General features: G+C 53.8%; 1 protein-coding gene across 1 annotated transcript in view; it reads left to right on the forward strand.

Annotated features, from left to right (window-relative positions):
* MAP3K14 (mitogen-activated protein kinase kinase kinase 14) overlaps positions 1–21,966 on the forward strand; it is a 44,458-nt gene that overhangs the window by 16,767 nt on the left and 5,725 nt on the right. Inside the window, exons 2-10 of the mRNA XM_047845451.1 lie at positions 7,263–7,535; positions 8,665–8,734; positions 10,349–10,559; positions 10,670–11,287; positions 12,473–12,610; positions 18,672–18,801; positions 18,988–19,119; positions 19,626–19,730; positions 21,637–21,800. Of these exons, the coding sequence (XP_047701407.1) occupies positions 7,283–7,535; positions 8,665–8,734; positions 10,349–10,559; positions 10,670–11,287; positions 12,473–12,610; positions 18,672–18,801; positions 18,988–19,119; positions 19,626–19,730; positions 21,637–21,800 (1,821 nt within the window). The 5' untranslated portion in view covers positions 7,263–7,282. The remainder of the gene's footprint in view (positions 1–7,262; positions 7,536–8,664; positions 8,735–10,348; positions 10,560–10,669; positions 11,288–12,472; positions 12,611–18,671; positions 18,802–18,987; positions 19,120–19,625; positions 19,731–21,636; positions 21,801–21,966) is intronic.

Here is a 21,966-nt window from a genome sequence, read left to right on the forward strand (position 1 = left end):
AAACTCCTCTCTTGGGGCTCCCGGGCCTCAGCTTTGCCCACCGGCAACTTTGAGCTGTTTGAGGCTCCTTCTAGACTCACCTCAACTTTTGCCATTCCCTCCACCTGCAATACCTTCTCCTTTTTTCTTGGGCAACTGTTGCTCGCCCCTTGAGATGTAGCCCGAGGGCTTTAGGAAGCCCCTCCTGACACACACCAGGCTGGGCCAGGTGCCCCTCCGCGTGTCCCCATTACATCTGCTGTGTGTCTGTGTGGGTCATTGCGTGACCATATTGTATTGGAATTTTCTTTCTTTCTTTTTTTCATTTTTTAAAATGTTTTTATTTATTTTTGAGAGAGAAAGAGAGTAAGAGTGCGAGCAAGTGAGGAGCAGAGGGAGAGGGAGATATAGACTCCGAAGCAGGCTCCAAGCTCCGAGCCGTCAGCACAGAGCCCGGCGTGGGGCTCGAGCCCCTGAACCGTGAGATCATGACCTGTGCCACTGACTGAGCCACCCAGGCGCCCCTAAACATTTTTTTTTTTTAATGCCATTGTTAATTTAATTGACCCACGTGTCATACGGATTCCTGCATCTTCCATTGTTTCTTGTATCTCATTTCTCTGGCTTACGTTTCTGCTTGCCAACGCACATCCCTCGGGGACTATTTCAGTGAAGGTAGCGCCGTCTTTCCTGGAATTCTTGTTTCCACGTGTACGTATTTATGTGGGGGTTTTGTTGTGGTTGTTTTAAGAAAATGAAATGGCCTGTTACAACTAATCCGGTTGAAAGTCCTGACATCCCGGTGGTGTAACTCGACTAGAACTCTGTCCAGCGTATTGCTGATTCCGCCTTTACCGGAGATCCCTCATTTTTGGCTCTTGTGTTTCCTGCCTACCCAGGCTAAGAAATTATTGTGAACAGTGGGCCAACCCTGTGAGTAAAATAGAAGCAGGAATAGACACATGGGTAAAATCCTGCTCAGTACCTTGATATTCCAGGTACTTCTGCCAACAAGTTTTTTTTTTTTTTTTATGTTTATTTATTTTTGAGAGAGAGAGAGAGCAGAGGAGGGGTAGAGAGAGGGGGAAAGAGAGAATCCCAAGCAGGCTCCTTGATGTCAGCACGGAGCTGGACACGGGGCTCGATCTCAAGAACCGTGAGAGGGGCGCCTGGGTGGCTCAGTTGGTTAAGCGTCCGACTTCGGCCCAGGTCATGATCTCACGGTCTATAAGTTTGAGCCCCGTGTCGGGCTCTGTGCTGACGGCTCGGAGCCTGGAGCCTGCTTCGGATTCTGTGTTTCCCTCTCTCTCTGCCCCTCCCCTACTCTCTCTCTCTCTCTCTCTCTCAAAAATAAATAAACATTTAAAAAAAATTTTTTTTAAGAACCGTGAGATGGTGACCTGAGCTGAAATCAGGAGTCAGATGCTTAAACAACTGAGCCACCCAGGCAGTGGCTCAGCTTTTGTTCTAGAATGGAACTGGGAATACTTAGGTCCTAGGGGAAGGGGGCAGAAAGCTTGAGCCCTAACCCCATGGTAGATGCTCTAGTTGTGTAAAGTGGGCCTCATTTGTTTCCATAAGCAGCTTATCTCTTAGAGCCTTAACTTCTTCGTCTATAAAATGGGAATAATGGCACCAACGTTGCAAGGTTCCTGTGAGGTTCCTCAATAAAGGAGACAAAGCACATAGTACAGGCCCTGGCATTTAGGGGACACTCACTGAACGCTTGTGGGGTGAATGCAGGTGCTTCATTGAGGGGATCGGTTATAAAGGATGGGTGAGGGCCAGAGGGATAGTAATAAAGGAAGAAGGTATTGTCTACTAGAGCAAAGGTATTGTCAGAGTGAGCAAAGGAAAAGAAACAGAGGCTTACCCATTGCTGCTGCGCTCAGGCAAGTGAAAGAGACAGATTGGCTGGGACAGAGGCTGGGGGTAGGGGAGGTTAGGGAGAGCGGGCAGGGGGAGCCGGGGCTGAGTGCACATGGGGATCTCTGGATCTGCCAGGCCAGATGGCTGTTTTTGCCAGGCCTGCTCACGCTGCCTTGCGCTTGACCTTGGTTCCCCTTCCTGCACAGCCCCTCATTCTTGATAGGCAGAGGCCAGCCCAGTGCGGCCTAGTGGCCAGGCAAGCTGAAGGCTCAAAAGAGGAAGCATCAGAATAAGATTGGTTTTCAACTAATATCTTATGAAGGAAGTTGAGTCATTCTGCTTCTGCTATGTGTCCCCTCTGGGCATTCAGAAGAGGATAAGTTTGTACTTCCAGATGAAATAGTCATGACAGGGATTTGCCCCGGTCTGCCCTGGTCCCGCAGTGGACATTTCCAAGATGACCCTACGAAACGGAGATTTTTATTTCCCTTTTATATACAGAGAACCGAGGCTCAGTGCGTTGAATGCCTCAGCTACGGCTGGAAACGTTGACTCTATGATGCCAACACGGAGAAGTCCCGTTGTCTCAGTGATGGCATTTGTGAGCCAGGCGCAGGGCAAGAAAACGAACTCTGATCCAACATCTTCTGTGGGCCGGGCAGACCGCCTGGCGTGTCATGTACGCTACCTCACCTGGTTCTCAAAACAAGTCGGGAGCAGCTACCAGAAGAATCTGGGTGGTCTGCTCAAGGTTGAACATGCAGGCTTGGAGACAGCCACGTGGGTCCAGCCCCACCTCTGCAGCTTGTAGCTGTGCGGCTGTTCTGGCAGGCCACTGACCTTCTCCAAGCCTCGGTCTTCACATCTGAAAATGAGGTCGATAAGGGTAGGTGCTTAGTGAATATCGACAGTGTTGATTCCGAATCGGTCATCCTGCCCTCCAACGATCCTGACGAATCAGTTGCGTCTGGTTGGGGAACAAATCTAGTTGGGGAACTACAAGGAACCTTGGAAGATTTCCTAGGTCACTGGCTTTCAAGCTTTCTTCCTCAGAAGAGAGGACCTCGGCTTCCACGGAAATCCTGGGTGGATGAGAGAAAGCTGACCATGGGGGGCTCCCGCCCGCCTTCTTTAGCGAGCACCTCTTTCTTAATGTGAGCCACGTTATCATTTGCATGCTTTTAGCTCTTTTATGTATTGGGCATTGAGCTAGGATTTCATTTGACAAAAATGGTCTCACTGCCTTTTTTTTTTTTTTTTTAAGTTGCCAAAGCTAGAACTCCTATCCTCTAGTTCCTAGTCTGGTGTTTTTACTGTACTCACTAAAAGAGGGAACTGAAATATGATACATTTTAGAAAGGTTATCATCACTGAAGATCAAATTAAAGCATATTTTCGGACCTTCCAGTTAATCGGCAATTCATTTAGTCTAAACCCCTGTCCCAGGATCCCAGGAAGAGAAATTTTGCTGTTGGAGAAAACGTTACTATCCTAGCCTTAAATAAGAACTGTCTGTTAGGACTTTCTGCAGTGATGGTGATGTTCTCTGTCTGCACTGTCCAATATGATAACTAGTGTGACTGAGGAACTGAGTTTAAATGTGATTGAATTTCAGTTGATTTAAATGTAGAGAGCCACATGTGGCTGCCATTTTGGACGGCACAGCCTTACAGTATAGAGCAGGGGTCAGATGGCAGTCTCTGGCCCCTTGGCATCAGAATCACCCAGAGAACTTGTCACAAGTACAGATTCTGGGCTTAACGCCCAGCAACTGATTCAGTGTGTCTGGGGCGAGTGCATTTTAAAACTCATCGGGCCGTTCTAACTTGCAGTCGGGTAGGAAACCGCTGTGTTTTTGAGCTCTTCCGTGACACGAAGAGCAATGCCAAAATCAGGCATTAACCCTGGTCTTGATCTTCTGGAGAGACTATGGTAACCTTCTGGGGAACGTCAGACCCTTAAAAATTATGATGGGAGCTGTGGACCTCTTCTCTGGAAAAATACAAACTGCATGTAGTTTCTGCGGTTCACAGACCATCCTGAAGCTGTCCTTGAAGCCACATTAAGAATTCCCCAACTCGGCTGGGGCGCCTGGGTGGCTCAGTCAGTTAAGCAGCCAACTTCAGCTCAGGTCATAATCTCACAGGTCGTGGGTTTGAGCCCCGCGTCGGGTCTGATACCGAATAAATTCCACACCTTTCTTTCCTTTTTTGTTCGTAGCCTTGTCAGTGAGCTGAGTGGGTGTGGCTATTGCCAGGGCCCACATCTTCAGCCCTGCGAGAGAGCAGAGGGGCAGAATGCATTTGAGACCTGAGTGGAGCTGGGAAGGGCGTCCAGACTGAGTAATGGATCAGGATTTTGACACGCCTTCAAAGGCAGAGGCGCAGCTGGCCCCCACTCAGTCTTCACCCCACAAGCTGCGGGAGAGAGAAGGGGCAAGGCTGTAGGGCAGCGGTCCAGGGCAACAAGCCCAGGGCTGGAAATGCCACCCGGCCAGCAGTCCCAGGCTTCATGAGAACCCCGGTTTTTTGTAGGCCAGGCCCCTTACAGAAGTGGGGAAGGAGACGGGGGAGGGGGGGGCAGCAAGCGTGTGTGAATGTGTCGGAGACCTGCCGTCAGGCCAGAGTATCCTGAGAATAGCTTCTTGAACTTGGAGGCTGTCAGCGAGGGTCTGAGTCACGGTCACATGGCACAGGAGAAGCCGTACAGCTCCCAGGCCGTGATTTTGTGGCCCTGGGAGGTGAGGGTCAGCCTGTTTTCCCGTGCCCTTCACAGGTTCGGCTGCCAGCTGCTGGGTTAGTTTCTCAACGGCCTGCTTGTTCCTCTCTCTGCCTGCCAGGCTGTGGGATGAGTCATCAGGGAACTGCAGAGGAGGCCCTTAGCCCGGCTGCCTCAGCCTCAGCTTCTCTGGGCCTGGGGAGCCCAGCATGCTCATGGAGGGGGATCAGAGCCCCTGGCCAGCGGCCCAGCTAACCACCAAGGTGAAAGGACGGCTCCTGGGGGAGAGGGGCCACCCCCCAGCCTCTCTGGAGGGCTCTAGCTCACGATGAGCCATGTCAGACAGAGACAGCCCCGTGAGCCCAACGCAGCCAGTTCTCAAATAGCTGGGTGCCCCTGCAGCAACCACTGACAGCTTGGTCTCATTTGTCTCACTCCTCAGATGGAACTTTCTCTTTATCCCTGGTGCCCGGGATCATCCTGTCTCTGAAGGTCATCCTCCGATTCCCCCATTCAGCCAACATCGATCGTCTCGTCTGTGCCCCGCCGTGCTATACTCTGAGGGCACCATTCCTGCCCTCAGGAGCCTTCTGACCAGGCAGGGCCATGAGTTTCCCCCTTGAGTTTGCCTGTAGCGCAGGAGACTTGGGGAGGGGGCAGTACAGCCTGGAGCTGGAAGTTCCAGGCTGTGGTCCTGCAGTGCCACACGAGGCTGGGTGACCTGGGGCGAGTCTCCGCCTGGTTTGCATCAGTTTCTTCAAGTGAGAATGAGATTAAAGCACTGCTGAGGTCCCTGCAGGCACACCTCTAGTGGTGTTAGGTCCGGAGGGCTTGGGGTTCGTTTTTTGTTTGTTCGTTTGAATGTTTGTTTGTTTGTTTGTTTGTTTGTTTATTCTTGAGAGACAGAGCATGAGCAAGGGAGGGGCAGAGAGGGAGGGAGACACAGCATCTGAAGCAGGTTCCAGGCTCCGAGCTGTCAGCACAGAGCCCGATGCGGGGCTCGAACTCACAAACTGGGAGATCGTGACCTGAGCCGAAGTCAGACGCTTAGCCGACTGAGCCACCCAAGTGCCGCAGGGTTTCTTTCTAAGACCCCATCTTCCCTGGTAAAGAGGCTGAGATAGGTAGGCACTTGGAAGTCAGAACACCCCTTAGACTTCTTAAGGTCATCAGGTAACAACGAGACCTCCCATGCAGCCTCCTCAGCATCCAAATTCGGGGTCACACCCAAGCATCTGTGCTGAAAGCTGGAGCTGCTCTGACTTCAAAGCCAGCAGACCCTTGAAGGCAGAGATGAAAGGATCAAGTCAGTAGTGACCAACAAGCCCATCCCCCCCTCACCCTCCCGCTCGGTGGAGCTGGTTCAGTGCTTTGTGGCCATTGCAGGGAGGCAGACTCCAGAGGAGGAGGGCTTCGGCCTTGAGATGCCCAGCCCCCCACCGTCCCATGTCAGCTTCTAGCCACCCAGGGCAATGGGCCAGCGGTGTAGAGGTTCGCCTTCACACGGCCTGCCTTCCTGCCCCACGAGCACATGGAGGCGTGTTCTGGAATGAGTGCACTTACAGCAGGGAGCACTCCCATCTGTTAGTAACAGCTTTAGACCAACCTGCCAGCAGAGAGCACTTAATTAAAAACCTGTCTGAATGTGATGCCTTCTCAGGCTTGGTCTAAAGCAAGTCATGACCCAGGAGGGACCTACGCTTTGGGAGTCCACAGTCCTAGTCTTTAAAAAGGTTCCCAGATGGGAGCAATCCCAGATCGGCGCAGATCTCTTTCCTGACAGTTCTAGTCCACATGCCGTTTGCACAGATTGCCTCAGCGCCGGGCTCCCACCCCCCTTGGGGCTTCCAGGGAACACACAGGGCCGCTGGAGAGAGAGCCCAGAGAGTTGAAGCCCTGTGCTTTGTCTTCAGATTTCTAGAGGTGCAGGTTGGCGTTGGGGGCTCTAATACAAATTCCACTACTAATGTTGCCTGGAAGAATGAGGATACGTAGGTTGTTGGCAAATGAGTATTACAGATGGAAGCATGGCAGTTCCTTCTGGAAGGCCACAGACAGATGTGTCCTGGGAAAGGAGTCGAGTGCAGGCGCTGCCATTTGCATGCTGATTTTTAGACTTTGTAACATTTCGTGTGTGTGCGTGTGAGAGAGATGTATATATGCACACATAAATCTATATACACACACGCACGTGCATTTATCTACCTCCTGCAAGAGAACAAAAACTTAATTCTCCCCATTTGGAAAAGAGCCATCGTGGCCAGTGTAGACATGTCCTCTAAGAAGGCAAGTCAGTGGGGTGACTGGCAGTTTTGGAGTATGGAATGTACCACCGTGTTCTGAGGGAGCAAAATTCACCATAAAATGAACCACAGAAAACGATTCAGCCAGTATTTGTAAAAGCAAGAATGAACCAATCCCAGATGTCGGTGCCGTGGTGGTTCTGGAGGAAGTGTGCTGGAATCCTCCTTGTGGGCCGAGTCGGGGAGTCTCTTTGTGATGGTGCGCTGACAGGACCAGGGGTGGGGGCCTGTGCCACAAGGAACAAGAAAGGTTGAGTCCTTCGTCGCTTGGGCTGTTTGGAAGGTAAATGTACGAGGCAGAGAGCCTTTCCCCCCCGCTTTTCTCCTCCTACCCAGCCTGGCCCGGGGCCCCGTGGGATCCGAGAGTGACCTGCTCTGCGTCTGGTCCCTCAGGGCGAGCGTGAGCCTGGGAGATGGCAGTGATGGAAATGGCCTGCCCAGGCGCCCCTGGTTCGGCGGCCGGGCAGAAGGAGCTCGCCAAGGCCAAGGAGAAGACACAGGCGATGGGCAAGAAGCAAAACCCCGCTAACAAGCTCGAGGCCGTAGAGAAGAGCCCTGTGTTCTGCGGGAAGTGGGATATCCTGAACGACGTGATCACCAAAGGCACAGCCAAGGAAGGCTCCGAGGGAGGACTGGCCGCCATCTCCATCATCGCGCAGGCCGAATGTAAGGGCCCGGGCTGGGGACAGAGAGGTGGGCGGGCCTACAGGTGGGCACGGTCCCTGCGCCAGGGCGGCACGGCGCAGGGGTGGGAGGTCAGGGCAGCGGCTCTCTGAGATTTTCACAAGACACAGCCTGGGGGGTAGGCCAAGAACGAGTCGAAGCAGGAGCCGTAACGGTGCCGGGGAACAGAGCACAGAAGGGAGGAGCGGCGCAGGGAGGCTTTTGCCCGTCACGACCGGAGCAGGGGAAGAGAGCTGGGAGGCTTCACAGGTCCTAGGGCTCTTGGCAGGATCATCAGGCAGGCCATTAGCCTTGTGCTGTGACCTTGGGCAGCCTGAGCATCTCTGGAGAGGCCCCAGACAGGAAAGGCCAGGTCTCCTGGAAAGCCCCTCTGGGGCCTGTAGGCCCTTCACCACCTTCCATGCTGAGGTGGCCCCACCCTAGAGAATGAACACCTGCTCTTGGGCCTGCTGAGCCAGTTGAGGGGACATAGGCCACTCCAGGGCGGGGCCTGGTCTGGTCCTTTCTGCTTCCACCTAAGATACTTCAAAATGACTCTGCCTGGTGACTGCCACCAGAGCCTGAGAAACCCCCAGGTGGCTGGGTGAGGCCAGAAGCCCTCCTCTCTCTCTCCCCTGCCCTCCAAGAGGCTTTCTCGGGGGAGAGCCCGGCAGCTCGTGGTGGCATTTTCCCACCTATACACATCTTGCCCTGAGTTCCGCTTCCTTCTGGCTGGTTTTTGAGAAGCGATGAGAGAATACAAATTAAAATGGAGTGAGCGAGATGCCCGTGGTCATAATACACGCATTTACACACATACAGACGTCCACAAGAGCTGATACTTACTGAACTGTTAGTACGTGCCGGGCACTCCGTTGGGTGTGTTATGTGTTATATAGATCATCTCAGTTAAGGGCGACGGTGAAGTGAGGTGGGCACCCTTATCACCCCCTATTATCAGCATGCCCTTTGCTCTTGTTGGCAGGGGGGGTGGGCCGGCAGGCAGGTGACGAGGCCGAGGCACGGCAGCCCAAGAGGGTATCTGTAAAATGTCTGTCTCCTCAGTGCCGAGTCCCTCTTCTTCCTCTCCTCCTTTCTGCCTGTCCAACCTCTCTTTTCCTTGACTCACAAGGTGAGAACAGCCAAGAGTTCAGCCCTACCTTTTCAGAGCGGATTTTCATCGCCGGGTCCAAACAGTACAGGTAAGGAGGCCAGCTTGCATGGGGCCCAGGGAACTGAAACCGCGTCATCCCTCCTCCCCCAGCTGCTCGCTCAGGCCGCTCCCAAGTGACCCCTGGCTCCCTCCTCCAGCACCTGTGGTTCAGCTCTTGGAGCCCGCCCAGGTTTTCCTGGCTGAACCGCTCTGTCAGCCAAAGAAGCTTTTTAAAAGCTTTTCATGGCGTGTGGATGACTGCCTCTGGGTCCCATCAGCTTGACGTTTTATTTTTATTCTCCTCGGAGTCCTTGCTGCTCCCCCTCATTTCCCATCAATAGGGAGGGTGCTGGGAACAGGAGTCTTTTTCCCACCGGTGCGTGACCGTGAGTGTAGGCGCCGAGGGGCCGCTCGAACTATGAGAGAAACCTGCTGGTGTCTTTTCCCCTTCGAGACACACCCAAGGAGAGATGAGGGTTTGGGATCAGAAAGGGACCGACGGATTCACAGCTGGGGGGCCCCGTGGAAAGGAGGCTAGAAGGGGGCTCAGTCTGCTCCCCGGGCTCCCCATCCCCAAAGATGGTTTTTGGCCAACTGCAGGTTGAACCTGGAAAACAGTTCCCTCCTCTACCAACAGACGGACTTTTTTATCATGGGGATTTGGAAAGCGTTCGTGATGAAAAGGTTGTGGGGAAGGCTGCTGCTTTTGCACCAAGAAATGTTCAGTGTTTGATCCGATTCCTTATGCCGCCCCAGACGCCTTTCGGCCCAGAGTAGGGGGTTTCTGATGGGCCCATTTCTTTCAGGTGCCTGGGAGAAGCCCATAGGCCTCTAGCAGTACCCCCACCCCACCCCCCACCCAAGACTGGTGTGAGTCTGCCTCCTTTGCAGGGGGGCAGAAGATGAGGCCATTTGTGGGGGGGGCAGCTAAGGCTGAGGCTTTTTCAGACACTATTCTGTGGCCAATGCCTTAATGCCTGGCAGGGGGAAAGCCAGCTTGGATCCATGGTGGTAGTGAGCCTGTAGGCTGTCGGAGGAGGGGAGGCTCCCCTGATACCAGGCATCAGCCCAGCCACGGTGTCTGTTTATACAGCAGCTTACATTCCCAGAAACCAGGTATCTCCAGGAACCAGTGGAGGGGGGGGGGGGGTGCCCAAACTCAACCGTCCCTCCGTCCAGAGGCAACAGAAACAGACTGTTGTCAGAGCTGAGAATGCCCGCTGGGGAGTGTGGCCCTCCTAGCCACACGCCCCCCCGACCCCGGGACCTCTCCAGGGGCAGCCCACCCTGGAGAACGGTGAGAGAACCTCACGTCCTCCCATTCCCCAGCCCCCCCCCCCCAGAGAGCCATGTGCACCCCATCACGGTAGTAATAGCTGCTGTCTATCGGAAGCTTGCCTTGGGATCAGGCGCCGAGGTAGGCTTTCTAAATGAGCGGTTTCCTTTAAACCTCATCTTCCTCTGCATGGCAGGAAATCCTACACCCATTTTATAAATGAGAAAATGGAGGCTCCTTGGGGCTTAGGAACTCACCCACGTTCACACAAGGACTCCCCGGGCTGGGATCTGAGCTCAGGTCTCCACGACTCTAACTGCAGTTACCCGAGCTGTTCCGCCTTCCTGCCTCCTCACACTCGACGTGCGTATCCGTCCCTTTTGACAGCCAGTCCGAGAGTCTCGATCAGATCCCCAACAATGTGGCCCACGCAACCGAGGGCAAAATGGCCCGTGTGTGTTGGAAGGGGAAGCGTCGCAGCAAAGCCCAGAAGAAACGCAAGAAGAAGAGCTCCAAGTCCCTGGCTCAGGCGGGAGCGGCCTTGGCCAAACCCCTCCCCAGAACCCCGGAGCAGGAGAGCTGCACTGTCCCCGTGCAGGTGAGCCCCGCCAGCGCCCCCCAGACCCCGGGCTCGCGGGGCCTTCGGGACGGTGCCCGTGCCTCAGCCTGGCCCTGTGTATGTACTACCACCTGTGTTTTCCCCCACAGGAGGATGAGTCCCCACTGGGCCCCCCGTATGTGAGGAACGCCCTCCAGTTCACCAAGCCTCTGAAGGAGCCGGGCCTCGGCCAACTCTGTTTCAAGAAGCTCGAGGAGGGCCTGCGGCCGGCACTGCCTCGATCAGAACTCCACAAACTGATCAGCCCCTTGCAATGTCTAAATCACGTGTGGAAACTCCACCACCCCCAGGATCTAGGCCCCCTGCCCCAGCCCACTCACCCCTTCCCCTACAGCAGACTGCCCCATCCCTTCCCGTTCCACCCTCTCCAGCCCTGGAAACCTCACCCCTTAGAGTCCTTCTTCCTAGACAAACTGGCCTGTATAGACAGCCAGCAGCCCCTGTCCGGCCCCCACCTGGGCAAACTGGCCTGTGTGGACGGTCAGAAGCCTGTGCCCGGCCCACACCTGGAGCCCGGCTGCCCGTCCCGGGGCCCGTATGACAAGTTTTCTGTGGAGGAGTACATGGTACACGCCCTGCAAGGCAGTGTGAGCTCAGGCCAGGCCCACAGCCTGGCCAGCCTGGCCAAGACCTGGTCGGCAGGAGGTTTCAAGCCCCAGAAGCCCAGCCCTGAAACGATGGACAGCGAGGGGGTCCTGCTTACAGAGGTAAGCCATCCCCCAAACACAGGTACATGTACCACCCGCTCTGGGGTCCAGGGCAGCAGCCGGCCGTCAGGCGGGACCTGTTCTGGGGGGGGCGAAGCATCACTGGAAACCTGCCAGACCCTTTTTACTTCCCACCTTTGCGGGGAGTCGGGGGGGGGGGGGGGAGTGGGGCGGGGCGTAGTCTTCACTCTGTATCGAAGTATCTGTATCGTCATCAGGTAGTCGGAAAGGGCTCATTCCTGGCGAGAGGCGGTATCCCCTGATCCATCTCCGGATCATTCTTCAGGCTTTTTAGATATTTCTGCTTTGAGTTCTTCTGAAGTTATTGCCGAACTTACTAAGTTATTGCTGAACAGTGTGTGTGTGTGTGTGTGTGTGTGTGTGTGTGTTGAATGATACACATACTGAGAAAGAGGAATAAGCAAGCATCAACTGCACATGTTCCCTCCTGACCCCTGCTATGAAAGACGAGGATTTTGACCATCTGCATATCCCCCTGGCCTTCCTCTTTCCCTCCAGTGCTCTGCTGGAGAGCTTTATAACTCTAAGATGATTTTACCAGACTTCAATTTCTGGGGTTTATTCCATCCATCTTTGACCTGATCCCTTGTCCCCCACCCCTCTTCATGGTCTCTTCCCTTTCTTCTACCTTATAGCTTCGGAGCTATACTTCTGGTCAAGGTTGTTGATAGTTCCATTTTTTTTAAAGTTTTATTTATTTATTTTGAAAGAGAGGTTGGGGGCCGGGGGTGGGGCAGAGAGAGAGGAGAGAGAATCCCATGCAGGCTCTGCCCTATCAGTGCAGAGCCCCGTGCGGGGCTCAAACCCATGACCTGAGCCAAAGTCAAGAGTCAGACGCTTAACCGGCTGAGCCTCCCAGGCGCCCCGACAATTCCATTTGTGTCCCACAACCGCAAGTCTGGGGAGAAGGATCTTTCGCCACAAGGGTCGGCTTAGCTTGGGCAGCCGGCGAGGCTGTCCACTGCCTTCACTTTATTCCTGTAACTCCCTCTGGTCCTGCCCCTGCAGAGCCCTGCCTCAGACCCGGGGGTGTCTTTGGTGGTGAGGGCTCTGCCCCAGCAGCCTGGCAAGGACGACCAGCCGGAGAGCCTTCCTCACTGTAACCCTTCGTCCCGCCCGCTGCCCTGGTCACTGAAACTGGCTTCTGTTTCCTGCCAACCCCAGAAACTCAAGCCGGTGGATTATGAGTACCGAGAAGAGGTCCACTGGGCCACGCGCCAGCCCTGCCTGGGCAGAGGCTCCTTCGGAGAGGTGCACAGGATGCAGGACAAGCAGACTGGTTTCCAGTGTGCGGTCAAAAAGGTAGGCCCGAAAGAAAAAGGTGCGCCTGGGCTCCGGGGGCTGCAGAGGGAAGCCAGGCAGGTGGCCTGTCGTGTTCCTTCTGCTTTCTTTCAAGGGCAATCACAGGGCAGCCATGGCTCTGGCTTGTTAACAGAGCCTGGCTGTCGCTGGGCACCCTGGGGTCAGCTGGAGCCGGAAGGGAGCAGTCTCGGTCACATGTCCCGGCCTGGGAGCTGCACTTGGTGTGCGTGTGTCAGATGGAGTATGCAAGTGTGCACGCGTCCTGGGCCACTCCTGATGCCGGGGCCCTTAGGGGCAAGTCCAAACCTGGAAGGTGTTGGCTCGTCGTGCAATTCGTGTTGAGCTGAAACCCCTAAACCACATAGTGGGGCTGCTCACGCCTGGGCCAGAAGGTAAAAACCACCACAACAATAACCTGCCCCTAACGGGTGCCTCTTGGACGAGGCCATGCGCTTGGGACGTCAGATCTGATTTCGGTTTGGGCTCTGCCTCCTGCTGGTGGGAATAATAGGTCCTGGGAGGTGGACCTTATGAGGAAATGAGACTTAGCAAGAGACCCAGGCTTGGCTAGCTCCAGAGTCTGGCTACGATCCACTCTGTAGGAAGTGGGCAGGGGAAGAGACTCATGGTCCTGGGAATCGACGGGAGCAGGGGCGTGAATCGCCTCCCCTGCTCCCTCGTTTCACCGGGGTAGAACCGGAGACCGGAGAAGGTAGCGTGCCTTGCCTAGAACCGTAGAGCTGGGCCTGGAACTGAGGCCTCCTTGTGCCGCAGCAGAACGCAGACCTTGGTGCTGGCCCTGCTCCCCTTCAGGTGTCTTTTCTCCTACCCCCACCCTCAGTTCACCTTGACTGGAAGCCACCTTGTCCTCGGCCCAAACTCAGCCTCAGAGCTAGCGCCCAGGACCGCAAGAGGCTGAAATGAGAAACGTTTCGAGGGGCCGTTTTCTTGGCCCGTGACAAAAGGAAATAAGCTAGCTCCCCGGTAGACCTTGTTTTCAAGCAGGTCTTGTCAGGGACCCTCTGCTCCCCCCAAAGGGAAGAGGACCAAAGGCACTCTCAGCCCCGCGGCTGCTTGTGGCTTTCAGCGGTGAGGACGCAAATTGTGATGTGAATACCCTGAACACCCTGGCTTCCTTGGCTTGTAGGTGGGCCGGGATGTTACAGTTGGAGAGCTTGGGCCCCCGGGTGATGGGCTGAGAGGGGGACTATCCGTAGGTATTACCCCAAACTTCAGACACACTGTGTCAACGGAGCGGGCCCCACCCCCGCCTCCCCCCGCCGGCCCAGGCACGTGCTGAGTGCCCGCCAGCGTGGGCCGGCGTTTCCCACTGGGTGCCAAGGCCATGTGCCCTCCCCGGGCCATCGGAGAAGGCTCAGCTGTCCCTCCTGAAGGCTGGGTGGGAGGAGAGCGAGAGTATGAAGTGTCCTGGAGTCCAGTGCCCAGCGCTAGGGGAGCTTAGTCACTGGGCTTCTCAGCTGTCGCCCTGCTGAGGTTCTCCAGGGTCCCAGGCAACAAGGAAAACAACCCTGATATAGTAGAAGACAGATACTCCATTTCTCACCTCCCCAAGGCAGGCGGAAAAGCTCCAAGCACAACAAGTAGGCTCCCCAGGGCCAGAACTGGCCGCTTCCAGAATCTGCCTCCCCGACCCAAGAGCTCAGTGGGGTGGCTTTGGGGCCGCCCACACAGCTGCCATCGGGTGGGCAGACAGCCCCTCCTTTCTCTCCTTTTTCGGGGGGGGGGGGGGCGGGATGTAGAGCAGGCACTGGGGGGAGGGGGCAGGGATCAGAGGTCAGAGCGGATCTGTGCACTCTCCAGTGTTCCCTGAGGAAGATCCAGCATGTGGAACAACAGCACTTCCTTGGTCCTCCTTCTAGAACATCCATGGCCTCGGGTCAGATGCTGACTGGTCACAAGTCCAGGGTTTAACGCACGGGGGTCTGTTCACTTTGTTAAGGCCTTGTTTGATCTTTTAATGGCAAATAAACACAGGCTCATTATAGAAGATTTCAAAGGATACCCCAAAACACAAAAGTCCTCGTTCCCCAATCCCGTTCGCAGAGGCAGCTGCCCTTTGACATCTTTTTAGACTTTTTATGCATACATAAACATGTAGTTGCTCTTATTAAAACGAGACTACTCTAGAGGCTGTCCTGTGCCATACTTTCCATGTGATCGCATATCGTGGACGCAGTTCCTTATTGGTACATCCATGTCTCTCTAGTGCTTTTTATCAGCCGACGTAGAAGTTTGTATCCTCGCCAGTGGATGAATTTATAGAACGTGTGAACTCCTAGAACTTTGTTCAATGGTGTATCTGTGTGTGGCACACACATTTTGGATGGGGAAGCGTCCGTTATCATGTATCAGGTGTTAAAGACGTCTGGCCCAAAGAGGGTTAAGAACCATTCATTTAAGAACATCTGGCTCCTGCATGGAGTTCTGGGAGCCTCCTTTTGACTCCGCCTCCGATCGGGTTAGTGTGGCCTTGGCCCAACCCAGCCGTTACCAAGCACCTGGTCTGTGCCAGATACGGCGCCGGGGGCTAGAGGCAAAGCTGCGGAATCCACACCCCGGGAAAGGCTTGGCAACGTTGTAATGGGGGATGGGCATTTACATGGCATAAAGGTGGTAGAAAGCAGCCGTCAGCGAGGTACACCCGTGAGGGCAGCCTGGACGAGCGCTGAGAAGGGGATCTAGGACTGAGGGAGAGTATCTCCATGGCGACGAGGAAATGGGGGGACCCCTCTGTTTATTCGACTACTGTGCGCCCAGTACTGTGAGTTACTTTTCACGTATCTTACGTTCCCGGGATCTTTAAAAGAATTTACAGAATTGCTATTTTCCGCATTTTTACTGATGAAATAAAATGGATACAAATACTGACCAAGAGGGAGAGTTTTAAGAAAGAAAAGTCAATCCCCAGTGTCAGCGTGCAGGCAGTTAAGCGGGGGAAGTGGCTTGTGGACTTGGCAGTCAGGGGATTGCTGACCGCGCTCCCACCTACACGCTCCCGAATGTACGTAAGAACGTCCTGGATGTAAGAGCTGATACTCCTGGGAAGGCCTTCGGTGAGGCGGGGCAGCTGGCACCCCAGAGTCAGGCTTCCCCAACCAAAACCCCACCTCTGAGACTTCCTACCAGTGACCTTGGGCAAGTTATTTGTCCAGACTCTAGCTTCCTCGTCTGTAAATTGGAGATAATGAGAATACCACCCCATAGGCTATTGTAAATAACGAATGCTCATAAAGTGCTTAGAATGGTGCCTCGCGTGTGTTCAGTGGGCAGTGAATATGAGTTTTCGTGAACACCCTCACCATAGTCCAGCCCCTTGCTTTAACAGATGAGGACCCTGAGGTCCAGGGAGGAGAGGTGGGCCAGCTGGGCGGCCGTGTGCTTTCTCTCCAGCTGCCCCGCTCGGGACTGCCCTTTCTGCTTGCTCTCCCTGGGGCTGGCACAGACTTCTAAATCACCTTGTGTTTTGGAGTGTCCCCTCTGACCCGCCCCCACCCGGGTCTGGGTGAGAATTGAAAAAAAAATTTTTTTAAGATTTTCATTTTTATTTTTTTTAATTTTTTTTGAATGTTTATTTTTGAGAGAGAGACACAGACATAGTGTGAGCAGGGAAGGGGCAGAGAGAGAGAGAGAGAGAGGGAGACTCAGAATCTGAAGCGGACTCCAGGCTCTGAGCTGTCAGCACAGAGCCCAAGGCAGGGCTCACAAACCGTGAGATCATGACCTGAGCCAAAGTCAGACACTTAACCGACTGAGCCACCCAGGCGCCCCCTAAAGATTTTTATTTTTAAGTAATTTCTACACCTAGCGTGGCTTGAACTTACAACTCTGAGATCAAGAGTCATGGGCTCTACTGACTGAGCCAGCCAGGTGCCCCTGGGTGAGAATGTTCTCAACATTACTGGAATACTCCAGAGGACTTATGGATTTCTTAAAAGTTAGGGCAGAGGTTCCCAGCCTTTCTTGGTTTGCAGCCCTTAGTGTCAGTAATTTTTCATGACACCCCAGGCCAAAACAAATACCTAAAAGTTCCGTTTATTAAAGTAATTAGGTCAAATAATAGTGTTTTTCCTAACAACTTAGTAGTCATTTGAATAACAATACACATAAGTTGAAAGGAAATTTCCTTCTGTTCTTAATCATAACTACTAATGGGATGTATGCCTCGTTGGGCACTGCACAACTTCTCAAAATTTTGAAATCAGATCAGACATCCTCAGCTTCATATCCTGCTTCCTATCCCCCCCCCCCCCCAAAGTACTTGTATCCCGGCAAGCTCCAAAAACCTAGCTTCGTAAAGATACATGGAAAGAATGGAGCGCAAGATACATGGAAAGAATGGAGCGCAAGCTAATGTTGAAACTGAACTATCTTGAGGGAGTAATTTACGCGGTGTCCCACAGACAGCCATCATCCCTGCTCCCCTCAAAAGTAAAACATCTTGGGGGCGCCTGGGTGGCCCAGTCGGTGAAGTGTCCGACTCTTGGTTTCGGCTCAGGTCATGAGCTCACGGTTTCGTGAGTTCAGGCCCCGTCTGGCTCTGCGCTGGCAGCGTGGAGCCTGCTTCGGAGGATTCTCTGCCCCTCTCCCCCTCGTGCTCTCTCTGTCTCTCTCAAAATAAATAAACAAGAAAGAAAGAAAGAAAGAAAGAGAGAGAGAGAGAGAAAGAAAGAAAGAAAGAAAGAAAGAAAAAAAGAAAGAAAGAAAAACATCCTGCAGCACCCCGCCAAGTCCTCTGGGGTGCCCCAAACTGCTTCAGCTCCGTTTGGGAGCCCGAGAGTTAAAGACCTTTGCTACTACGAGTCCTGATGGTGAATTCATTCCAACTCAGGTTCAGAGCTGGAAACGCTGACAAAGAGTCAAAATTTCTGCAAGTTGATTAATCAGACCAGATACTCTGTAACCAGAAGAGAGACATTTTCCACTGATAGGCAAAAGTCCAAAAGCCCCACATAGTCAGGGCTCCTGCCAAGTCAGCATGTCTCCAAGCCAGACTGCCAGGTCCTGAGTGATTTCTTCCAGGCTGGTTTTGTTGCCACCGGCGCCCCCTGGTGGTACCTGTTAAGACTAACAGGAGAACCAGCGGCAACCGGAAAGGAGAGGACAAGTGTCTGTTGGGACTTCTAAGTGTTTAATAAGTTGCTCTTATATGAGCTGGAGGGAAGAAGGGGGCAGCTAACATTTCCTGAGCACCCGCTGGTTGCGAGGCCTAGTGCTGGGTTATCATCCCTCCAAATCCTCACTCTACGCGGGAGCAGATGCCACTGTCATCACCGTTTGCACATGGAAACACAGCTTAAGGGACACACTCTACCTTTGGAAATGGCCAAGCCAGAGTCTCAGTCTAGGATGATTGTATCCTAGGCCTGTTTCTTCCCTCCTTGCTGTGCTCCTCCCTACACAAAGGAGTGGGTGGTCCCTATGGGAGGGACCTTGGCCAAACCCCTCCCGTTAGAAGCCTCCTTTTGCCCAGATCCCGGGGAAACAGCTGCAAACAGAATAAACAGGCACTGCTCCGTCTACATGGGCACTTTAGCCTTCAGGGAAAAGACAAATAATTACGAGCTGAGAAAAGTGCTGAGGTTCCAGAGGCACTGACAGAGCCAGGATCCTTGGCTGCCATCGGCTCTGGCTACAGATAAGATGGAAACCCAGCCTCTGAAGAGTAGACGTGGATGTTGATAAACAGAAGGTCTCATGTCCTCGAAATGGCCCAGACATTTGGGCTGGGGCAAAAAAAAAGTTCTGTGTTTGGCAGATTTGAGGGTGGGCAGCGTGCCAGGAGCCTGGATAAGGGCTGTAGTCTTTGTGATTCCGTGTATTTCCATACACATCAGCAGTGCAGAATTTTAACCAAGCACTGGATGTTGAACCTGACCCCCCAGGGTATACAGTTTAGTCTCTGTGGCTCCAGTAGGCCCACCAGGGCCCTGCCTGGCCTCAGAATCGTCACTGGGAACATCAGCAGTCTCTGTGCAGGGGCACGGGGGAACCAGCCCTTGTCCCTCACCCTGACTCACAAGCTACCTCTGCGCCCTGCCAGGTGCGCATCGAAGTGTTTCGGGCAGAGGAGTTGATGGCATGTGCAGGATTGACCTCACCCAGAATCGTCCCTCTGTATGGAGCTGTGAAGGAAGGTCCTTGGGTCAACATCTTCATGGAACTCTTAGAAGGTAAGGAGCCAGGTTCAGAGCCAAGGGTTGACCTTGATCCCCAGTTATTCCATTTTTAATCTCTTGACCCTGTGACATCAGCCGGAAAGGCCTACTTTCCACCACCTGCCCTTTGAAGGCCTTTGCCCGTGGCCTGCTTGCAGGCCTGGAAATGCACCATGTAAAGACTGGCCGTTGGTCTCCTAGGTGGCTCGCTGGGCCAGCTCATAAAGCAGAAGGGCTGTCTGCCGGAGGACCGGGCCCTTTACTACCTAGGCCAGGCTCTGGAAGGGCTGGAGTACCTTCACACCCGAAGGATTCTGCACGGAGATATCAAAGGTGAGGCTTGTGCCCCCACCGCCCTGGTCCCCAGCGGCCTCCTCCTTCCTTACCTCAACCTGTCTGACTTCCTCCCAGATCTTCTGGGCCTGCCTGACCGTCCCCAGTGGCAGGTCCCACGTCAGGCTGGCAGGGCTGTGCTGGCAGGAGGGGGAAGTGTGTTCCCCAGGCCCTTAGCCCGGCACCCTAGTTGCCAGTGGGCAGTGCCTGCAGAGAACTGCAGATGGAGTTCCTAAGCACTGGTGACCACTGGGGGAGGGTGGGGGCAGCAGAGCTGAGTGGCAGTGTCCCAGGAGTAAACTGTCCCCAGACCTCAGAGATCCGCCTGCTCCCTGCCTCTAGCCCGAACTGATAAACCTCCTCCCTTCCTTATGACTAATAAAACTAATCAGAAGCAGGCAGCTGTCATGTAGGGTCAGCCAGAAACTGCCTCCCTGGAGGTCCAGATGGGGCTGGGGCCTGGAGTGACTCACCTGTTCCTCTTCTTCTCTGGGGTGGCCTGGCAGCTGACAATGTGCTCCTGTCCAGCGATGGGAGCCGTGCAGCCCTCTGTGACTTCGGCCATGCTGTGTGCCTTCAACCCGATGGCCTGGGGAAGTCCTTGCTCACGGGTAAGCCCCGCCTCCTGCCTCCCTCCCCCACGATGACAGTCACCAGTAGCCTTCGTGAAGCATTAGCCTTCTCCTGTGCTTTCTGTAATAGCAGTCAGAGGTGTGAACCCTTTTTGTCCACAGTATTTCAGCCCATCAACAACCCTGGGTTAGCAGAAAGCTTTTGTTACGCTTAAATGCAAGAGTGAGTATCAGGTCCTCGTTTCTGATATTCCTGCTACACAGAGAAGGGAACGGAAAGGCTGGCCGCCTCTCATCCAGCCTTTTCTGGGTGGCTCGGCTCCCAGCCTGTGGCCTCAGCCGTCCTGGGCCTCTGAGCACAGTTTCTGGAACACAACACGAGGGCGGACCAAGAGGCCTGGGCTCTGTAGCTGGACAAGCATCTGTTTTTAACTTAAATCTTCTGATTAGTGAAGTAATCCACATCCATTGTGACATATTTAGCAACTACAGAGTGAAGTGGTGTAGGAGAGGAGGGAAAAAGGAGCTACCCTGTTCCTCTTGCCCAGAGACATAATCACAAACATTGTAGATCACTTCTTCCACCTCCTTTTCTTCTTCCTGTACCTCGTTAAGGCCATTATAACACAATTCTGCTCTTTTTTCATTTATAGCGTTCAGCATAAGGTTAGTTCCTCTTGAGCAAAGGAAAATCAACCTCTTATTTATTTATTTAGAGAGAGAGAGAGCAGGGAAAGGGCAGAGGGAGAGAATCCCAAGCAGGCTCCACAGTGTCAGCACAGAGCCCCGTGTGGGGCTCGAACCCACGAACTGCAAGACCATGAGCTGAGCCGAAACCGTGAGTCAGACGCCCAACCGAGCCACCCAGGCACCCTAGGCAAAAACCTTTTAGAAGTGATTCTCTGACAGGGCACCTGGGTGGCTCAGTCAGTTAAGTGCCAGACTTCGGCTCCGGTCATGATCTCACGGTCTGTGAGTTCGAGCCCCGTGTCAGGCTGTGTGCTGACAGCTCAGCGCCTGGGGCCTGCTTCAGATTCTGTGTCTCCCTCTCTCTCTCTCTCTCTCTCTGCCCCTCCTCTGCTCACCCTCTCTCTCTCAAAAATAAAAAGCGTTAAATTTTTTTTTAAGTGATTCTCTATCATTCGAGGACTATCTTGGTCATTCTGAAGATGTATATTGAACACAGACACCTGCCTGTATTATGAAAATAATTTCTTCTCGAAAACCTTTTGCAGAAAGTAGAACTAGGCAAAAATAAAAAATACAGATCACCAGAGTGGGGGAAACAACTTCCTATCTGGTATCGATCCTTCTAGTCTGCCTAGAAGTTTGTTTGGTTGTTGTTTTGTTTTTGTTTTTTTCACTTGCTAACACTGCGGGAACATCATAACCATTAATTTGTCTCCTGCCACATAATTTCGAACGCCCAGGCCCCTCCCCAGTGTTAAAAAGCACTCTAAGGGGCGCCTGGGTGGCGCAGTCGGTTAAGCGTCCGACTTCAGCCAGGTCACGATCTCGCGGTCCGTGAGTTCGAGCCCCGCGTCAGGCTCTGGGCTGATGGCTCAGAGCCTGGAGCCCGTTTCCGATTCTGTGTCTCCCTCTCTCTCTGCCCCTCCCCCGTTCATGCTCTGTCTCTCTCTGTCCCAAAAATAAATAAACGTTGAAAAAAAAAAAATTAAAAAAAAAAAAAAAAGCACTCTAAGAGTTTGGGCCAATGGGTAGAGCCCATATTTTGGGTGATGGCTTCTTTGTGCCAGTCTCCAGGGGAGCCCCTGACTTAGCTCATCCCCGGCAGATTTGAGCTGGAGGCTTTCTCTCTACTCGAGGCCCGTTAACAGAGACAAATTCAAGGCATCCCGGGAATTGACTGGTGTGGTCACTGCCAAGGCTCTTGCCCCCCCCCCGAGTTCACGGTTGGCTTTTCTGCCTCCCCTCACCCCCTCAGGGGACTACATCCCTGGCACAGAGACCCACATGGCTCCAGAGGTGGTGATGGGCAAGCCCTGTGATGCCAAGGTGGACGTGTGGAGCAGCTGCTGTATGATGCTTCACATGCTCAACGGCTGCCACCCTTGGACCCAGTACTTCAGAGGGCCACTGTGCCTCAAGGTCAGTGACAGCATGCGGGAGGGCCGGGAGGCCCACGGGCCCGGGGCTGCAGACTTGGGGCGGTCCCCATTTTGGCTGCTCTTCCGTGGCCGATGGGAAGAGGAAGAGGCCTCATCGTAAACGTGGGAGCCTCACTAAAACACTTGCCACCCAGATCGGTGGGCCC

Source organism: Prionailurus viverrinus, unplaced genomic scaffold, assembly GCF_022837055.1.
Source record: "Prionailurus viverrinus isolate Anna unplaced genomic scaffold, UM_Priviv_1.0 scaffold_35, whole genome shotgun sequence".
Lineage (NCBI taxonomy): Eukaryota > Metazoa > Chordata > Mammalia > Carnivora > Felidae > Prionailurus > Prionailurus viverrinus.